The sequence below is a fragment of the Ciconia boyciana genome, chromosome 7, assembly GCF_034638445.1.
Source record: "Ciconia boyciana chromosome 7, ASM3463844v1, whole genome shotgun sequence".
In the NCBI taxonomy this organism is placed as follows: domain Eukaryota; kingdom Metazoa; phylum Chordata; class Aves; order Ciconiiformes; family Ciconiidae; genus Ciconia; species Ciconia boyciana.
In genome coordinates, this window is record NC_132940.1 from 54,896,049 (window position 1) to 54,913,871 (window position 17,823).

The 17,823-nt window shown below is 44.9% G+C and overlaps 1 protein-coding gene across 7 annotated transcripts in view; it reads right to left on the bottom strand.

Moving 5' to 3' along the window:
- LPP (LIM domain containing preferred translocation partner in lipoma) overlaps positions 1–17,823 on the bottom strand; it is a 356,009-nt gene that overhangs the window by 162,272 nt on the left and 175,914 nt on the right. For all 7 annotated transcript variants that reach the window (XM_072868734.1, XM_072868732.1, XM_072868730.1 and 4 more), the window contains one exon: positions 7,069–7,191. In XM_072868734.1, coding sequence (XP_072724835.1) covers positions 7,069–7,191 — 123 coding nt within the window. The remainder of the gene's footprint in view (positions 1–7,068; positions 7,192–17,823) is intronic.

The following is a 17,823-nucleotide window of genomic DNA, read 5'->3' on the forward strand; positions in this document are numbered from 1 at the left end:
TGGCTACGCTTCTCAACTCACACGTACACGGCTGAACATCCCTGCCCTGTGCATGCTCCTCTGCCTGCAGGCGTGTCAGGGACAGCGTGACAGACGTGCCCTGCTTGAAGCCAGCACGCCTGCAGTGGTGCTCCTAGAAAGCTTCAACTTTGGGACCATCTCAAACACCACCCACGCGGGGTGGGAATGTCATTCTGCCTGTGGAGGGGAACCGCAGGAGGAGAGTTTCCTGGACGTAAAGGCTTTGCTTCTCGAGTGCTGGGAGGAACCCACTGAAATTGCTCCAGATGGGACACTTCCTTTTCTACTTTAAGTAATCCACCCGGATTTTCCAAACAGCACAAAGCCAGTGTGCTGCAGCCAGAAGCAGGAGCGCAGCTCTCAGAGGTGACCCCATCTTTAAAACAGTCCGTGCAATTCCTGATGTCCATGACTATGGCAAAAGTGTCACAGCTCACTGAGAACAGCCCTCAGCAGCAGCCCTGCGGTGAGCCTGCACGAGCCCTCCGGTGCTGCTACAAGCGTCGGAGCTCACCAGCTCAATGCCAGCTTGGGCACACCTCTATGAGACACTGTCGTCCCTCTGTGTCCACATGAGCCATCCAAGTCAGTGGGGAAATGGCGGCAACTCACAGCCTTCATGAAATGTGTTGTGTAGCGCATGTAGCTCTGGAGTGGCTGGATAGTCCTACTAAAAGGTCACACCAACACTTTAGGATGGATGGGGGATGCTTCCCAGTTTCAGCAGATGGGCTTATTCCCAACGAGCCTTTCTGCCCCACAACCAAAGACATTAAAAAGCTGACAAAATCCAAAATGCACAGACCTCAAGTGAACAAATACAGAGAGCCCTTTGCTAGTGGGAAAGCACTCCCCAGGTACCACACCATGCTGCTGGACTCAGAAGCCTTTTTGGCACAGCTATGCAGATGCCCACAGATTAGATGTGCTCAGACCAGCAGAAGGAGGCCTGGTCATTTTTATTTACTCCAAACAGCTGAATCCTACTGAGCCCCATAATTCAGGAACCACAAACTCTCTGTGTCATATAAATGCTACAGGCGGGGGGAATTAATTCTGAACCCACCAAATTAATCTTAATGTGCTTGTACCCCTAAATTTTTGTTCTTAAAAGAAAGAAACACATTCCTGACAACAACTGGGATGCTAGAAAATACTCCACAGACTGTGCTTGCAAAATCCTTTTGGTGCATATCAACCTAACAAGCCAGGCTCGGGCAAATAACAGGAACCAGGAAATCAGACTCTGAGCCTGGACTAGCAAATTTGCACGGACTGTTTTGAATACAGATTCAGCGATCTGTTTTTCACAGAGCCCATATGTCAATCCCACAGCCCAAACCAAGAGCAATCATAGGGCTTTTTTTCGACGCTGCGGGAATGTGTTGCTCTTTGCTGAGCAGGAGAGGCTTTGTTCATGGTTGGAGATACAGCTCCACGTAAACAAAGATAACACACCTGAACTCTTAGCCCTGCATTCCTGGTACAGCTGTAAGTGGGGCACTAAAATTAGAAATGCACATGGAAGAGCGCTCCTAGGAGTCTTCAGCACTCAACATTTTGCCTTGTTTCATGGTTTGCCATCCTACAGCTGAAACTGTTCAAACCTGTCCCATCACTCTGCAAGAAAATATGTCCATTGCCTTTTCACTGCTTTTGTTATCCCCAACTGATTGTCAAAAGCAGCGATGCAGTAACAAGCAATGCTGTCAAACATTTAAATCCTTTTTAAATTCCAGTCATTAGAAGACATTATTTCCCAGTATGTTTGGAACTTAATGAAAATGTATCACTGATTTTTTAATTTAATTTTTTTACTTTTTTATTGTTCTGCAGCTCACATTGAGAATTAGCTTCTTTTCCTTCAAAATATTACTCGCTTAGGCTGACAGTGTTGGATAGTGGCAGATGTCTAGTACTGGTGGCAATGATACAGAGGCAGGGACATAGGCATGAATCCTTAGACACCTCGCCTAACTCTGCCTTCATCTTCCCCATCTGTTAGATGAAAAAAAATAATTTCTTTCTCTTTTTCATTATTTGTACAACCACATCACCTAAAGGCCTTCAACCCAGACCAAGCTTTCATTTTGCTAGATGCCATGCACATGGGTAGTAAGAGGCAAATCACTTTGAAGAGGTTGCCAAGCTACAAGGGCAGAAGAGAGTTTGAGAGGAAGCAGAGTAGAAATGCTACGTTCAAGGTCATTTAGCACAGTGGTGGTAGCTGGGAATGAAACAGGTCTCCAGAGTGCCAGCCCAGTCGCCTCTGGATCAAGCTGCCTCTGAGAGCTGTACATAAGTAGATTTGATCTTCACCATTCAAAACATGGGGTTTTTGCTATTTAAATACTCCATAAATTTTGGCCACCTAGTATTTGCTTTTTAAAAAAAGGCTATTTACCTTTGGACCAGGTACATCTTACTACCTGGTACACCTCCCACAAACTCCTATTTTGCCAAACAGACAGCCTGTTGGAAATTTGGGATAAAACTCAAGACTTTGAGAAGGTAGGTGTCCAATTCTGGACAAAGCAATCAGCATTCAATACATAATTCACAGCAGGGACAAAAAATCCTGAGCTTTCGTATGCTGCTATTTTCAGTATTTCATTTTCACAGCCTCTGCTGGAAGCCCTCTCTCCAGAGCCGTAAAGTTTTCTTGTTTTTAAAAAAAATGCAAACATTTATTTTATGGGCTGAAATTTGGCATGTTTTTTTGCTTAAGGCCTTGCTGCACTCATCTCTTAAGCAAGGATTTAAGCAGAACAGGTAAAAACTGGGGATAATACCCTTTAATAGAGGAGCCAGATGACCATAGCATTTACCAGGCCCCGTAGTTGGGGTTCACCCAATTTAGGAATAGCCCCTGCTCCCATCCATGGAAGTTATGCACCTAAATGCCATGTCTGTATGACCTCCTTTTACTAATGAAAGGCACAGTGGGTTCTCTGCCTCTGAACTTTCCAATGGGTTACTGCAATTTAGAAGGTGTGACACGTAAACAGAAAACACACTGCACCTACACAAGAGGAGCTCTGTCCTTTACTCATCACACTAGCATTTCTAAACTTTACCAAACAGGAGGAAAATATTAATTAGATTTTTTTCATAATGCATCTGCAGTTCTTCAAACAATACCTAAGGCAAGCTCATCTGTTAACATGCCATTGCAGTCATGGTAATTTTGAGATCATGTTGGTCGTCTCCTCCATTTCAATTCACTGCACCAGAAGGCTGGAACTGGCCATGTTGGTGAAGGTCACACAGAAACCTCTCAAGCTCAGGTGATGTTTGGTCCTTTCTAAAACTCCAGTTCCAGCTGAATTCTTGAAATATGGTCTCTCCTACACCACCTCACATGACAGAAAGCATCCTTAGACACTGTTATGTTGCAGCTAAAGATGATGATTTAGTCTCATAATTTTCTACTCTTTTTGATATGTGCAATTTTGAAAGAAAAAAACTTAGCACTTTAATCAGTTTTGACTGCTTCTGTGACTCAGTCAGAGAGACTTTCACTTGCAACTCATGGGCTCGGCCCGGGGCTGAGGTGATGGTGATCTAAAGTTGCTTCTCACCCACATGTTGCTGATGGCCAATATGAAGTAAACTATCAATGCCTAGAAAACCTCTGCTGTAGGGGACTCTCTCAACAACTGCCTCAAGACAGAGACAAGAAATAACCAGAAACGAAGCCTGAGAGAATCTTTCATTTTGAGGTTCAGCAACATCAGGGTTGACTCACACTGGGGTACCAGACTCACAGAAGGACCTCCTCCCACCGAACCTGCTGCTATGGGAAGGAAAGATCTTTTCTGCTCCGTAAAGGATCTATGTTGAGAAAATGCTTTCCAAACTCATTACTTTAGAGGAGAGGGCAACACAACTCTGCAGGACGAGAGCATCCTACCAACTCTGCCTGAGGCATGGGAAGCAGCCAGCAGGACCTGGGTGACTCCTCTGCCCCCACTTTCCAGCTCAGCTGCCTTGAATTAGGCAGGACCACTGGGTACAAGGAGGGTGCTGCTGACCGCAGGTGTCAAAGCTCTCTCCCTGCCCTCTATTAATGGTGGTCATTTTTAGCTCATGGCCACCTGCCTGGCACACAAAAAAATGTTACCAGAGTGATACCCAGGTAAGCAATGCAGGGATGGTGCAGAGACTCATACTCATCCACATCCTCAACAGCAGGTCTGCTGGCCAAGGGGAACTGTCTGGGGCTGACATTGGCCCACCCATTCTGACAAGTATCATGGGCTTTCCAAACCTACTGCGGAGGGTACAAATCGCTCTGCTTCAGAGGCACCTCCCTGGGCAGTGTGTCTCACTGCAATCCTGAACTCGTACCAGGGATCAAAAGAGCTTCCCTCTGTTTGAATTTATGCCAATGGGTAGGGTATGTTAAATACCCTTATGCATTATCCCGCTTATCACTCCTACTCCAGTGAGAGAAGACTATTTTACAGTTTAGTTTATGTTGCTTTAAAACGATTTTGAAGATAAAATAAAAAAGAAACCTAACAACAAAATTTCTCTTATTTCAGAATAGGAGTATCCCAAGGGCAAGGTATACCTTTAAATTTATTATAATGCTTTAACCGCACAAGCACAACTGGAAACGTCTTCTCTGAAAACAAGTCGTAACTCTATTTTCCTATCTGCAGCCATTATCCTGACGAATTTGGGAAGGTCAGCTAAGGTGTAATCCAATAAATGTGCTGATGTTCTAAGCAAGTACCTCACAATTTGCAGCCTAATCTATTATCCTGCTATAAGACCATCAATGACTCACCAGTTTTAATACTCAGTACAGATCAAAGGAAAATATCAAAGCTTTACATTCTAGTTCCACCTTTCAAGGACTTGTTTGAGTACTCTTTAATTACAGCAGATGATACATTCAACTCTGGCATTTTCTTTTTCTAACAGCTATAGTTAGAAGTTGCTGTAGCTGTACTTTTCACAGGACATCATTATGTTAACCAATAAATCCTGAAAAGTCTGATAAACTGAACAAAGAAAGTTGGGATTTGGTCCCAGAGATGAAATTCAGCTGCTTCTGCCCACTGAATCACACACAGTTATTGTAATGCACCAGGGAGCAGCAGCATCCCATCGCTCCTGGGTACACGGGACAAGTCTTCAGAGCCCCCACCTGAACCGTGGGCAAAAAGCCACAGGAACAAGCATGTGCACTGAGCAGCACACATTGTTTTGGAGGCTGACAAACTTAAAAAGTCAGATCAAGTCCAGAACTTGGGCTATGCCTTCCGATCCTCCAGAAACTCAAATACGCCTGCAGAACTTTGCATTTGACTGCCGTGATTTTTTTTATTTATTTATTCTTTAACGCTATATGTAGAAAATAAAAGTGAAAAACCAATCTATTCAGAGAACGCCAGATCCCAAAGGAAGAAGTATAAGGAGACAGTCAGCAGTACTGTCACTGAACTGCAAATGCTCGGTGAAGTAGTTACAGAAGTTACATGTCTCTACAAAGATGCTGGAGCTGACTGCAGGCATTGCCAAGGAAAATGGTGAGTACAAATCTCTTCCAGTTAACTGTCGCAGTGTTTTGACACTATAAAGCATTTCCCAGTAACAGTGTGCATTCATATGTGTTTGGCCCACGCAAACAAAATGAACATGGGTTATTCGACACAGTGCCTGAGCACTATCAGCGTTAAAACTTGTTTCTTATAGCAACAACAAAAACCCAGTGGGAAAAGGTCTGAATTGTATCTGGTTTACGTTGTTACTCTTTTTGACTGACTGACCCAAATCAGACTGTTTTTCAAGGCCAAGTCTTGTAAGTTTATGCAATAACTGTGTACATGCTGCTAGAATAAAAGAAGAGTTTATTGGGAGGTCCCTGCAGAAGGGACAGAACCCACGCAGGCCACCACGCCAGAGCCTCTGCGTGCAAATGGACTTTTTCAAAAGTGCATAAATCTGATTTAACTCTGCTTTTGCTAAGTTCACATACTTAAAGAAGAGCAAATCTAAATGAACTCTCATCACTACTTTAGTTCTGCTCCAAAGGTATCGGTTCTCAATTACTGAAAACAAATACAACAATGAAAAGAACCAAAAAAGCCACAAGCTAAAGAGACGGCCTATACAGATAATCAGTGTGCACTGCATCAGTCAACTTTCCCTTTGGTTCTTTTGACTTTTGGGGTTTTATTTAGGGCTGACATTGGCAAGACAAACACAACATATACATACAGCTGCATACATGCCTACAGACCTATACGTATAAGAAATGAGACCAGTCATGACATTAGGAAGTGAAGGCACTGCACGACTGGGCACAAACACATCTGGGATGATTTTAGAGATCTCAAGAATTGCCCTTTTTAAAGTGCCACTGGAGTGTCACCACTTCCTCTGATAAATAGATGACATCTTACCAGAACTTAAATAGCTCCACTCAAGCACCACCTAGATGAGTGACAAAAATTAGCTGAGCTGCTGTCACCCCTGCAGTCCTTGTCTAGACACAGCAGAGTAAGTGCAAATTCCAGTCTGCCTTGCTGGGCTACAGCCACCCTGACAGCTGAGCTATGATCCAAGCCACTTTGTCGCCACTGATTAGACGACAAAAACAAACGAAAACAACTTGAGACATGGATATCTGGATCCTTCTGGCAGCATGACAGATAAAAGTTAACAAAACAGAAAAACAACAAAAAAATACAAGCATAAAAGTACTTGTGAACTGAGCAGGTTTTAATTCCCAAGCTATTGTTGGTAGAAAGTCAAGGCGAATGAAATGCCATTTTTTGCAAGTATTTTTCTAACAATCTCTGTGGCAATCTAACAATCGGGATCAGAGGCCCTTCACTCGGAGGTATGGCAGCTTTTGAGCCGGTGCCCCCTTCAGAGCGGCTGCACCCTTCTCCCCATTGACAGCCACATCTGGATGCTATCAGGAGGAACTGGCATGCCTGCCTGCCACAAATACCAAGCGGTTAGCAAACTGACTCCAGCAGCCGATGCTGGCCACTTTCCCACTCTCTGTTTACACAATGTGCCACTAACCTGTTGAGTCCGAGGTTTGTAAGGAGAGCTGCTCTCTAGGTCGGCCAGAATGCTGGTCAGAGAGTCAATTTCTGCATCTAAACTGGACCGCCTCTCCTCAAGCGTCTTGCCACCAGGATTCACCTTAAAGAAGAAAGAAGAGTTTCAGTTATTCAAACCACTTGGCCTGGCACATGGTTTCTTACTGTCCTCATGGATCTGCTACCATACCCCTGCAATAAGTCTTGGGTTGCAGGGACAAACATGCTGAAATACTATAGCTCTCTCCCAGAACCAGCAGCAAGCCTCCATCTCACAAGGATTCAGCCTGCTTTGGGGCTTTTCGTCATGCATTTCCCACAATGGTCCCATTGTCTGAAGTTGACTTGGAGGATTATGCAACTCCACGTGCAATCTGTTACTGAGGTGAGGAGGCAGGACCATCCCCGCTCCCGCAGATAGAGAAGATGTATTTTAGCAGGACACGTGGCTGGGCAGCAAGGCTGGGGTAGGCTTGGAGCACCTCCACTCTGAGAACATCTCTTCTGCCACATCCCCATCCCAGATGAAGCACAAACAGAGCAGAGCTGCAAGCCACAGCGGCCAGCAACCAGCTACCTGCACCTGTTATCATTTTAAATCAATCCATGGTAGTTGTACCTGTCTGATTCAACACTTTTTCACAATTTCCATCTAAAAAATGAGCTCCTTCAAGAAGGCATGAAAAAGTTCAATTCATTTCTAGCAGATTCAAGGTGAAGGGCATGATTTGCAATAAGCGGTCACAAAATAACATAAATAAGGTCCTTGTGAAAAGGGCTATTATGCAGGAAAGCCCATGCCCACAGCAAATACCAACCTACAGCCAGGACCCTTTCCGATGTCTCAATACATCTTGCTTTCTGTCTGCTTTCAAAACAGCCCAGCCCCACTTGTACCCAGGCTGCTAGGGACGCTCACTTGGAAGGGAAGAGAAATGAATTTTCACCATGACCACCCACCTCCAAAAGTAAAACCCAGGTCTCAGCACTACAGAACAGTATGTGATCCCCAAGCTATTGTTCAAGGGCTGCACTGCAATCCCTGCTACAATAAGCATTTTAAAAGAGGACTTGTTCACACCCTTTGTTTTTGAAAAATCAACCTAGTCCAAAACCTCTGGGAAAGATCCGTGCTATACAGCAGTACCTCCCGGCAGTGCACGAAGGTGGGTACAAGCTAGGAAACATCTCCCTCCTCAATGTTTTCAGTGCTTTGGAAATTAGGCTCTGGCAGGATTTAGAAGTTCAAGAAAAACAGCTAAGGATCCCCATCAGGTGTGAGATAGGTGCCAGGAGCCTACCCAACTTAGCCAGCCACATTTAGGGCATGTGCAGAAACCAAAGTTCTTGAGTCAAGTGAAATATTACACATTGAAAGGCTTTTCTTAACCTGAGTCATAGTAAATATTTTTCTTGTGTCCTTCCATGTCTGACTTATCTGCAAATTCTCCAGACGGAGTCTCTCTGCATATGTACAACTACAGAGCTCAGTGCAGAAGAGCTCACTCGCAGCTTGACTACTACAATAATAAAAATACTAAAGAATTACCTAACAACTCACGTAATTTGAACTGTAAAGCCTGTTCAGACCATACCAGCACCTCCCCACAGACAATCCAGCTCTGTTTGCCTTCACTCTCACCAAGTTACTTCAATTTTCCAAGCCAAAAATTCGCCTTTCCCTTTGGCTCACTGTCTGCTCCAGATAGTTTTTATTTAAATTTCATTTCAGGAGCACTCGATCATTACCTGTTTTACAGAACTCCCCAGTCATCAATCCAACACATAAATGGCAAGTTGGTCAAAAAGAGACAGACTATGCAAAGCAGGCAGGCTCTGATCTGCCAAGCTTATACGTGCTAAGGCATTCATTAGTTCCTAATGATTATTAAGTCTTATTGGATTACAATAAATTTGGCTTGAGTAACAAGAAAATGGAAGCTCCAATGTGCTTTATGCATGAACACATCATTTAAAAGGCTGAGAGTCAGGTTAGAAACTATGTACAAACTCAGTTCTTCTTGCCTATTTTTATTATAGAGCCCAAGTTCATCCATCCAAACTATTGTTCAAAAAAAGAAATACTTTTCACAGGAATTACCCCAGGCCATTACTCCTGGCTAGCTGTAGGCACCTGGATTTTTAAATCTGCAAAAGTCCAATTTCCTTTCCACTATTAGTGCACTTCATGGCTCTTGTTTGGTTTTTCTCCATCCTCCAGTTGTTGGCCTATAACTACAGGGCAGCCACAGGCTTCCCAAACACAAAAACTGTGATTGCTCCACTCCAGAGAATTTTTAAGCTAAGCAGACAAAAGCCAGGCTGGAAAGGGTTGGGAGGTGCAAAGGGCATCCAAGGCCCCAACACTTCAGGTGATAAATCAAGTCAGTGGCAGACCCAGGAATAAAACTGGAGCCCATGAACAGCCTGTTTGGTACCCTGACCCTGGAGAGGAAGGATGGTGGCAGATGAGAAGATCAGCCGATTTCATTTCTTCTTCTTAGCATTTCTGGGCCATGTTATTCCCAGGTTCCCATTCCCCAGAACAATTACGCAATAGCTGACTAGCAAATGCTGCAGAACAAGTTGTAAGGCTGTAAAAGTTAAATGTCCTTAGGAAACCTAGCAAAATAAAACAAAATAGCATGGAAACATCTCTATTGATTCTGGGCTCTGTAAAAGATTTATTTATTCAATTAAAACATAATCAACATAGATTAAGAGCCCAGTTCTACAAATGCTGGAGCACAATGTAGTACAACAGTGCCAATGAACAATGCTACCGATGTGTGTAAGGGCCTATTGGGACAGGACTGGACTTTAAGTACATTTAAGAAATGGTAACCTTCGCAAAGACAGGTTTCTGCTTGCTCTCTCTTCCCCATCTCCATGAATCTTGCATTTTTCTCCCCACAGCACTCCAGATTCAACCGAGGGATTTGCTGCATGTGGAAACAGGAGAAGAATCTGCAACGCTAATTTTAGCAAGAGAGGGTTAAGTTATTTCTCTTCTCATGTTCTTCATCATGATGTTGCTATAAAAGTTTTATGATATTGCTCTGGAACAAAACCCAAGCGCCAGGTCCCAAGGCACAACAGGTTTGCACAGACACGGCTCTGCTCTGAGGAACCCAGACTGGTTAAGCTCATGACCTCGCAGATACAAACACCGGAACCAGAAAGAACTGCTAATTCTATTTCTGTCTGGATTTATGGCATTGTTGCAGACATGTCGCTTGCGCACCCTCCCTTTCAGCCAGCAGAATATGGAAAAATGGGTTTAAAAAGAAAAAGGATGCTATCTTTGGCCCAGCCAACGCGAGTTCGACAAAAAGCAAACATAAGCCAACCCAGTCCAACAAATTACTCATGCCAGAGACTATCCACTCACGTGAACTTCTGCAACGCCTACACTCCTATCCCCTGGCTCAGCCCCTGCTGCGAGGCAAAAGAGAGAAAAACAGCAGAGCGCTTCACTGCTTGGCTTGTTTGTCCACCCATGAATTCTTGGTGAGCAGCTCAGAGCAGCTGTGATGGTAATCTACTCCTGAGCCCTCTCAACCCACTCTGTTCCACTCTTTAATTTTGCTAATCCTGCCACCCAATTTTGCTAATCCTACCCTACCAGTCAGTGCCACAGGTGCCCCTGCACTACCCCAAGGGACATTCATTACAGAACATGCAGTGCAGAGAGCAACACATGGCCTCAAAGTTTGCCTTACTGTGCTAAAAAGGCCATAAGACTATTCACCGAGCTAGAAGACATGAAAAGCACAAGTATTTCCCTAGATGCCACCTTCTTCTACAACCTAGATCACCTACTCCTATCACATTTTGCAGGTTACAGCAGAGAAACAAGAACGCTTCTTGTTTGTCCAAGCCAGCTCCTTGCAATGGGCTCAAAAGAGAAGAATCTGGCTCCCAGATGTCCTTCCTAGCTCCTGCTCCAAATTCCTTTCCCTACCCAGACTCAGCCGCCTCTCTTTTATTCTCTTTTATCCCCCTCTCTCCATGCCCTGTTTGCTGTCACGCAGTGCTGCAGCTTGGGACAGCCATTAGCCCCTGGGATGAGGGATGCAATGTGGTCTGCGTTGCCAGGTTGGCTTCTGAGCCTTTATAGGAAATCATGTTGATGTCCAGTGGTGTTGCTGTGTCAGGGAAAGATGGAGGGTGGCTTTGCAGTAGCAACCTGATGACTTACATGGACAGCAGGTCAGAAGTGACTCCAGAGTCCCAGGGTATATTTTCTTCCAAAACAAGGCTACAGCCAAACTCCTGAACACTTTCAGAGCATCAGGACTTTGCTCACCACAGTGCAATTTTCCAGCATTAAGATCCACCTTCTCCCCATCCACCTTAGCCTTGCTCAAGTCTTCTCTAAAGCAGGTTGAGCTGAGTGCGTTTCATGAGCATAGTGGCCAGCTCATCCTCTGAGCTGTGCCCCAGGAACATGAGCTGTTGTTATTGGGAAATGCAATGCCGTTATATATGTACAGACACGTCCAAGACAGCAGAGCTACAGCCAGACACACAACCTTCTTCGTAGCATCAGCTTGCTCTGCACCCCGTGCTACCACAAGTCACTGATAACCTCATAACTCACAAGTGGAAGAATGGAGATGAACACCGTGGATATTAAGAAAGGTCATAGCTAATGACTCAAAACAAACTGGCTGGGGGCCCCCAGTGCCCTCTGCTCTTGGTACATCAGTTTTATTGGCAGCCTGAGGTGCTTGGGGAGCTCTCTTTGGGCTGCAACAGGTCAACACTGTTTGCATTTACACATCCAAGAACGGGGAAAAGCAGGGAGCAAAAAAGCCTTACAGCAAAGACAGTCATGGAAAGGAAGGACTAAAGCAACAAGGGGAGTGAGGAAGAGGGGAATTTAGGCAAATCAGGGGTAGACAGTAAATAAAGACTTTTGCCCTGAAAGACTTTATTGTCTTTTCCTCCAGCAAATACAACTGAGCCACAGATGAGGCAGCAGAGATGATAAATTCAGCGACTGCTGCCTGCTTCCTCCAGGTTGCACCCATAGCATCCACCTGCCATGCCCTGCAGGCTGTCAAAATCCTCGAGTAGGCACTGAGGTGGTAGGAAGAGCAAATGAAACAGCTCTCCAAACAAGGAGTTAGCATCTCCTTCTACTCCATGGCCTCGGGCACTGGGCTTAGAGCCGAAGACAGAAAGAAGGATAGGGCTCTTACTTCCTATTTTAGCTGGGGGCAGGCACGGGAGAGGAGGGAAAGATATTTGATTTTGATGGAATCCACTATACATACAAGAAGAGACTGTGAGAAATTTTAACCAGGAAGAAGAAAAGAAGTGATTCAGTCTTGATATACTTCAGGCTGGGGTTTCTGTTTAATTTTTCCTCTTTTTTTCCTCCTTTCTTTGCACTTTCTCCAACAATACCACTGCCAGAGGCAAGATCCTTTTCAGACACACACCCTTGCTACCCCATCTCTCTCGCTGTAGAATTTCCCAGTTTTCTTTCCAAGGGGCAAAAGCCATCCAAAGCACAAAAAGCCACTGCAGTGGCAAGAAGATGCACCCTCAAGGGCATGTATCAGGAAAATGAGGCACCTTGAAGATGAGCTGCTGTGTCTATTCTCTCCTGAGCTTAAAGACAAGTGCAAACATTTTGTTTCAAATTCCCTAATGTAAATTAAAACAGTCCCAAGAGGCGGCCCCACCAAGCACACACATGGAGACACAAGCTGACTGCAGCATTTGGAGTGAGAGGGGTCTAAGATGCTTGATTGATGCCTAATCACCGTTCCAGGCACCAAGGAGGGGCTGGAAAAGTAGCCGTGCCCTTTAAAAACAGAAAGATTGAGTCTTTTGAAACAAATCCGAAATGATGGAAGATTTCAGCAGATGTGACCGCAGTGATTTCACCAGACGTGATTGTATCAAGGATCTAATAGAAAAGAACTTCCCTGCTGTTCCATCAGGCTGAAGCCAGGCCTGAAATATCCTTTTTAGTCTTTTGATGACATCAAGGATAAAAGCCAAAGGGAAGTTAGGTTTTGATTTATTTTTTCCCCTGCTCTTTCTTTTTTTTCAGGCACGGAATAGTTTTACCTGGTTTGTGTTGCTGGATATTAGCCGGACGAAAGGAAAACACTTCAAAAGTTTGAAGTGGGCTGTTCAAAGGCATCATTTGGTGTCTCTTGGATGCTGCTGTCATTTAACTGAGCAACATTGCTCCAACTCCGGCCACTTTTGAAGATCTCCCCATAAGGAGGCAGGTGGGCCTACCTGGCATGGGACTTAAATGGGGTGGGGGGCTATCATCCACTAAACACCAGCCTACCTTACTGCCCCAAAAAGGGCAAACAAATGTGCCAAATATCTTCCCTTGGCAAAGTTCACTCCAGCAGCTATGCCGCAGCAAACTGTAGAAGACACAGCAGGGTAAAGGGGGCTGCGCTCCTGACGTCCAAGCTCAGCTCAGTCCCAGACCTATGGCATGGGTCTGGGGTAGCCACAGTCCCACATTCAATTTCTCCACCCATGTAAAATGTAAATAGCACTGGGTATCCTGAGGATTAACTGATTTTATCTCTGAAGCAGCAAGGTGTTGTAAAGAACGGCATGGGCTTACAGCTGGGGCAAATGAACAACCAGATGAAGAAAAGTTATTTGCTAAGCATTGCTAGGAGACATATTGCAAAACCTTAACAACCCATTTATAAACTTGCTGTGGAGTAGGAGGCTTATAAAAAGGACAAATAATAAAAATTAAAAAACCAAAACAAAACAGAGAAAGCAGATAACAGAAGAAGAAAGCATGAAACTAGAAGGCATCAGTCTCAAAACAAAGAAAAGGGGGTAGGTGTTTCATCACACAACATGCTGCTAAGCTGCAGAGCTACTTCTGCTGCAAGACGCTGTGGTTGCTATGAGTTTACATGGACTTCAAAAGCAGCTGGAGAAACACGTGCAAGAAAACTCCACCAAGACACTTTAAAAATAAATAAAAAATCCGCCGTGCTTCCTTTTTTACATTTTTCTCTGGACACTCAGTACTGACCGTTGCTGGTCTGATTTGGCTCTCTATACACATTTACATGAAGCCTCCACTTGTGCTTTATATCCACCAGCTGACACTAGCCAGGAGTCGCTTCTTCTGCTGGCGGGTACATGTCAGTCTCTGCAGGTTAATAACTGACCGTCACCTTAGTGCCAGGGCTTGGACCAACACCTGGAAACCCACTTCTTTCCTCCTTGTAGCCAAGACAACAGAAATCACAGCCAATTGCACTCAGCCTCCTGGGACACATATATGAAAGACAGCGAAGACTTTGTTGCAGTTATGAATCTGTATGACAATAAAGATTTATATTTCCCTAGAGATCAGCGTGACTGGCACTGCTCACATACAATAGTTAGGAAACTAGGAAAATAAGCACCGTCCCAAGGAGCTTATTGTCAGCTGGATACCAGCCCCGGGAAGGGAAAGCAGGTAGAGGGGTGGGAGCGAGGTGCTGCAACTCAGAGACACAACCGAGCTCCTTCTGGCCACCAGATGAAGACACTAATCCACCAGGCCAACCCAGCTCCTTAATGGACATTTCATTCTCTGTATTTGCTTTCCCAGCCCTGACAAAACATGCCAGAAGACAACAAACCACCATCCAAGCCATCCAAGCTCCAGCTGCAATTTCACTGCAGGATGGCCCTGATTTCACATGATCAGAGGGCTGGATCCAAGCCGCCGCCATGCCGAGCGCTGGCTCGTGGGGCAGTGGCCCTTCTTCCATCACTGTTTAATAAGCCATTGCCCTCTGCACATCCTGAGAGGGGCCCCAATCCCGAAACCAGCACCTTGGCTGGGGCAGGATGCCACCAGTGCGGATGGGCAGCGGTAATGCCAGGGCAGAGCCCAGGACTTCCAAACAGCTCCTGCCCCTAACACTGGAGAGAAGCTTTTGTCGCAAACACCCACAGTTTGTCCAGACTTCTCAAGACCACAGGGATTTGGCCCTGGATACTGGATGAGTGAGGAGAAACAAATAAGGATGAAGCTGCACCACAGAGGTTTAGCCAACAGGCTCCATGGCCTGGGGCACGCTCTGCTGAAGCACTGGGTCCAAGGCCAGCAGCCAATGACCCCGGTGGCTGGGATGGGACATGGATAATAGCCCATGAGGAGATGGGCAACACTCCCTCTGTCTCGTTGCCACCCTTGAGGACAACAGAAGGCAATTATGTGACAGGAGTAAAGAGGATGCAGCAAATAGGTCAAAGCACTCAACAAGATCTGCCTTGCGGCCAAGGTGTGCGCCTGTAGGTGCCCCAAAGCTGGAGATGCCAACACAGAGGTCCTGTGCTGTCTGGTCCCTGCAGCCCCCATCTGCTCTGCCCCAGGACAGCGTTATCCAGCCCCCTGCTCCCCGTATCACAGACTGACACCTCTACCTCGGGCATTCCAACCTACACCTGGCTTTTTCGGGTTTCTGACCACTGCATTTTGCTCATGGAGGAAGTTCTGGAGATTTCAAGGTTGGCTAAACAGTTTCAAAACTGCTGTGCTACTGAAAAACAGCAAAATAGCAAATATCATTCAGTCGACCAGAGGATCTTTGTACTATGGGCCAGCTAGTACATGGGGAAGAGGCACCGTGATCCTCAAGCACATGAAAGCAACAGGATGGATTTGATAAGGAACAGTCAAGGGATGAAGAGAGAGGAGGAGTCCCACGAGCCGACATCTGCCAGAGCAGCAGACCCGACAGTCCTGATAGTTTACTTAACATGTCTGATCAAAAGCTTTGGGAGTCTTGTCTGTGTTAAGTGCTACCAGATGCAAAATCAGCAGCAAGATGAGAAGTGTATTAATAAACTAAGGAGGCACATAAAGTTATTTGAAAACTGAATGGGGAAGATGGGGAGAGAAGGGGGAGAATAAAACCAGTTTATTTTTCCATTAAGGCAATTTAATATTCTCCGGGTGGAGTTACAATCACTCGTCCTTGGGAATTAAATTGAATTAGTGAAACGTTCCTGTTCATCCGCAGAATATACAATATAAAGTGGAATATATTGCTTTTTTCTTTATGTCTTCTGCAGGACAGCACTACCTCTCTGTTCATGGGGCAAGAATAGCTGTCCATGAAATCCTTTTGACCCAGCATGACTTCCACTGACTGTAACTAACTTTACAGCAGCAGGGAATATATCCTTTTTCTTGTAATTAATGTAATTACATTAGGACTCGTTATTGATAATTATGGTGACTGCTAAAAGTTTCCCCTTTCTTTGCCCACTCCCCCGCCAACTTAAAATCTGCTCCAATATCGTCACAAATTAATGTTTAATTAGCCATCAAGCAGAGCTGATGTTCCCCGCAGAGTATTGCTGCTTGCAGAAAAACTGAGAACTAAGAGGAGATATCGGATATTTCATCATCTGCCTCCAAGGGGAACCATAACCGAAGAGTAACCAATTACCCCAATACAGTTGCAAAGTTTAATCAATGTAGAAACCAAATGGCTCATTAAGCAATAAAGGAAGACCTTCCCACTGACTTGTATGACGTGAACGTTACATTTATAAAAGATCCCATGGTGATGTCCAAGAGCAAAGACTCCCTTCACTTCCACATTCTGGCCAAGTTGTGATCTTCCTCTTTCCTCTTCTGGCGTAAAAGAAGAGGGAAGAGGAGGATGTCTCCAACGGCACAGGACGTGTCTGACAAGCCATGAATTACACACACCTATGTACAAGGTAAGCTGTCACACCCAGCCCCCCGACTCTGGATCTATATTCCACAGGGGAAAACCACACCAAACACCAGCTCCTGCCCAGTGCCGCGCCATCCTGGAGCAAAGAAAGTGCAGAGCTGAAGGTGATTTTACTCCTTTCAACACTTCTGGTGAGCCTAGTGCTGAAACACTGTGTCCAGTTTGGAAGGCAGCTTTTTAAAAACTTGAGAGACACCCCAGAAAAGCAGAAACAGCTGACAACGAGACACATGGAGAGCTCACTTGGTTTCACTTATGAAGGAGATTGAGTAGTTCGATAGCAATATCTAAATAGCTTCACAGAAGAAAATACCAGATACCACAAGACTGTCCACCTAGCAAAACAGAAAAACACACAGCAGCCGGGAAGCTGGAGACAGGGAAATTCCATATAAAAATAAGAGAGATATTCACTTATGTAGGTAATTAAATGCTAGAACAAACTTCCAAGATTTCTCCATCTCTTGATGTCTGCGGATCGAGGCTGGATGCCTTTGGTCTCCCTGGGTGACTGGGTGAAGCTTTATGATCTGCAATATGCAGAAGGGCACAGCTGACAATTTAATGGCTCTGCCTGGCCCCCACATCGACAGAGGTGAGAAAGCAACAGCACTGCCGCGTTCATAAAGATCTATTGAAATCACTTTGTGTTTGGACCACTTTAACTGGAAATTAAATTTACATGAACAAACTCTATCCCACACAAGACTGTATATTGTGACAGTTAAATGAAGAGCTTTTAAAAAGGGACACGTCTCAGGCAATTTTAATCAAAAAAGATAGGTTTTGTTAAAGCTACCAATTTCAGAAAATTAAGGTTGACTAAAACTGTTTTTAAAAACTCCTTTTGGAATTTAATCACATGTTGGAAACCCATATGCAGCTGCTTGCGTCACCTGCAAAAAGGCTGTATAAAACATAAGCATATGCTTAATTTTACACATGTGCTTAAGTTCTATCAACTTTAATGAAGTTTAAGCACA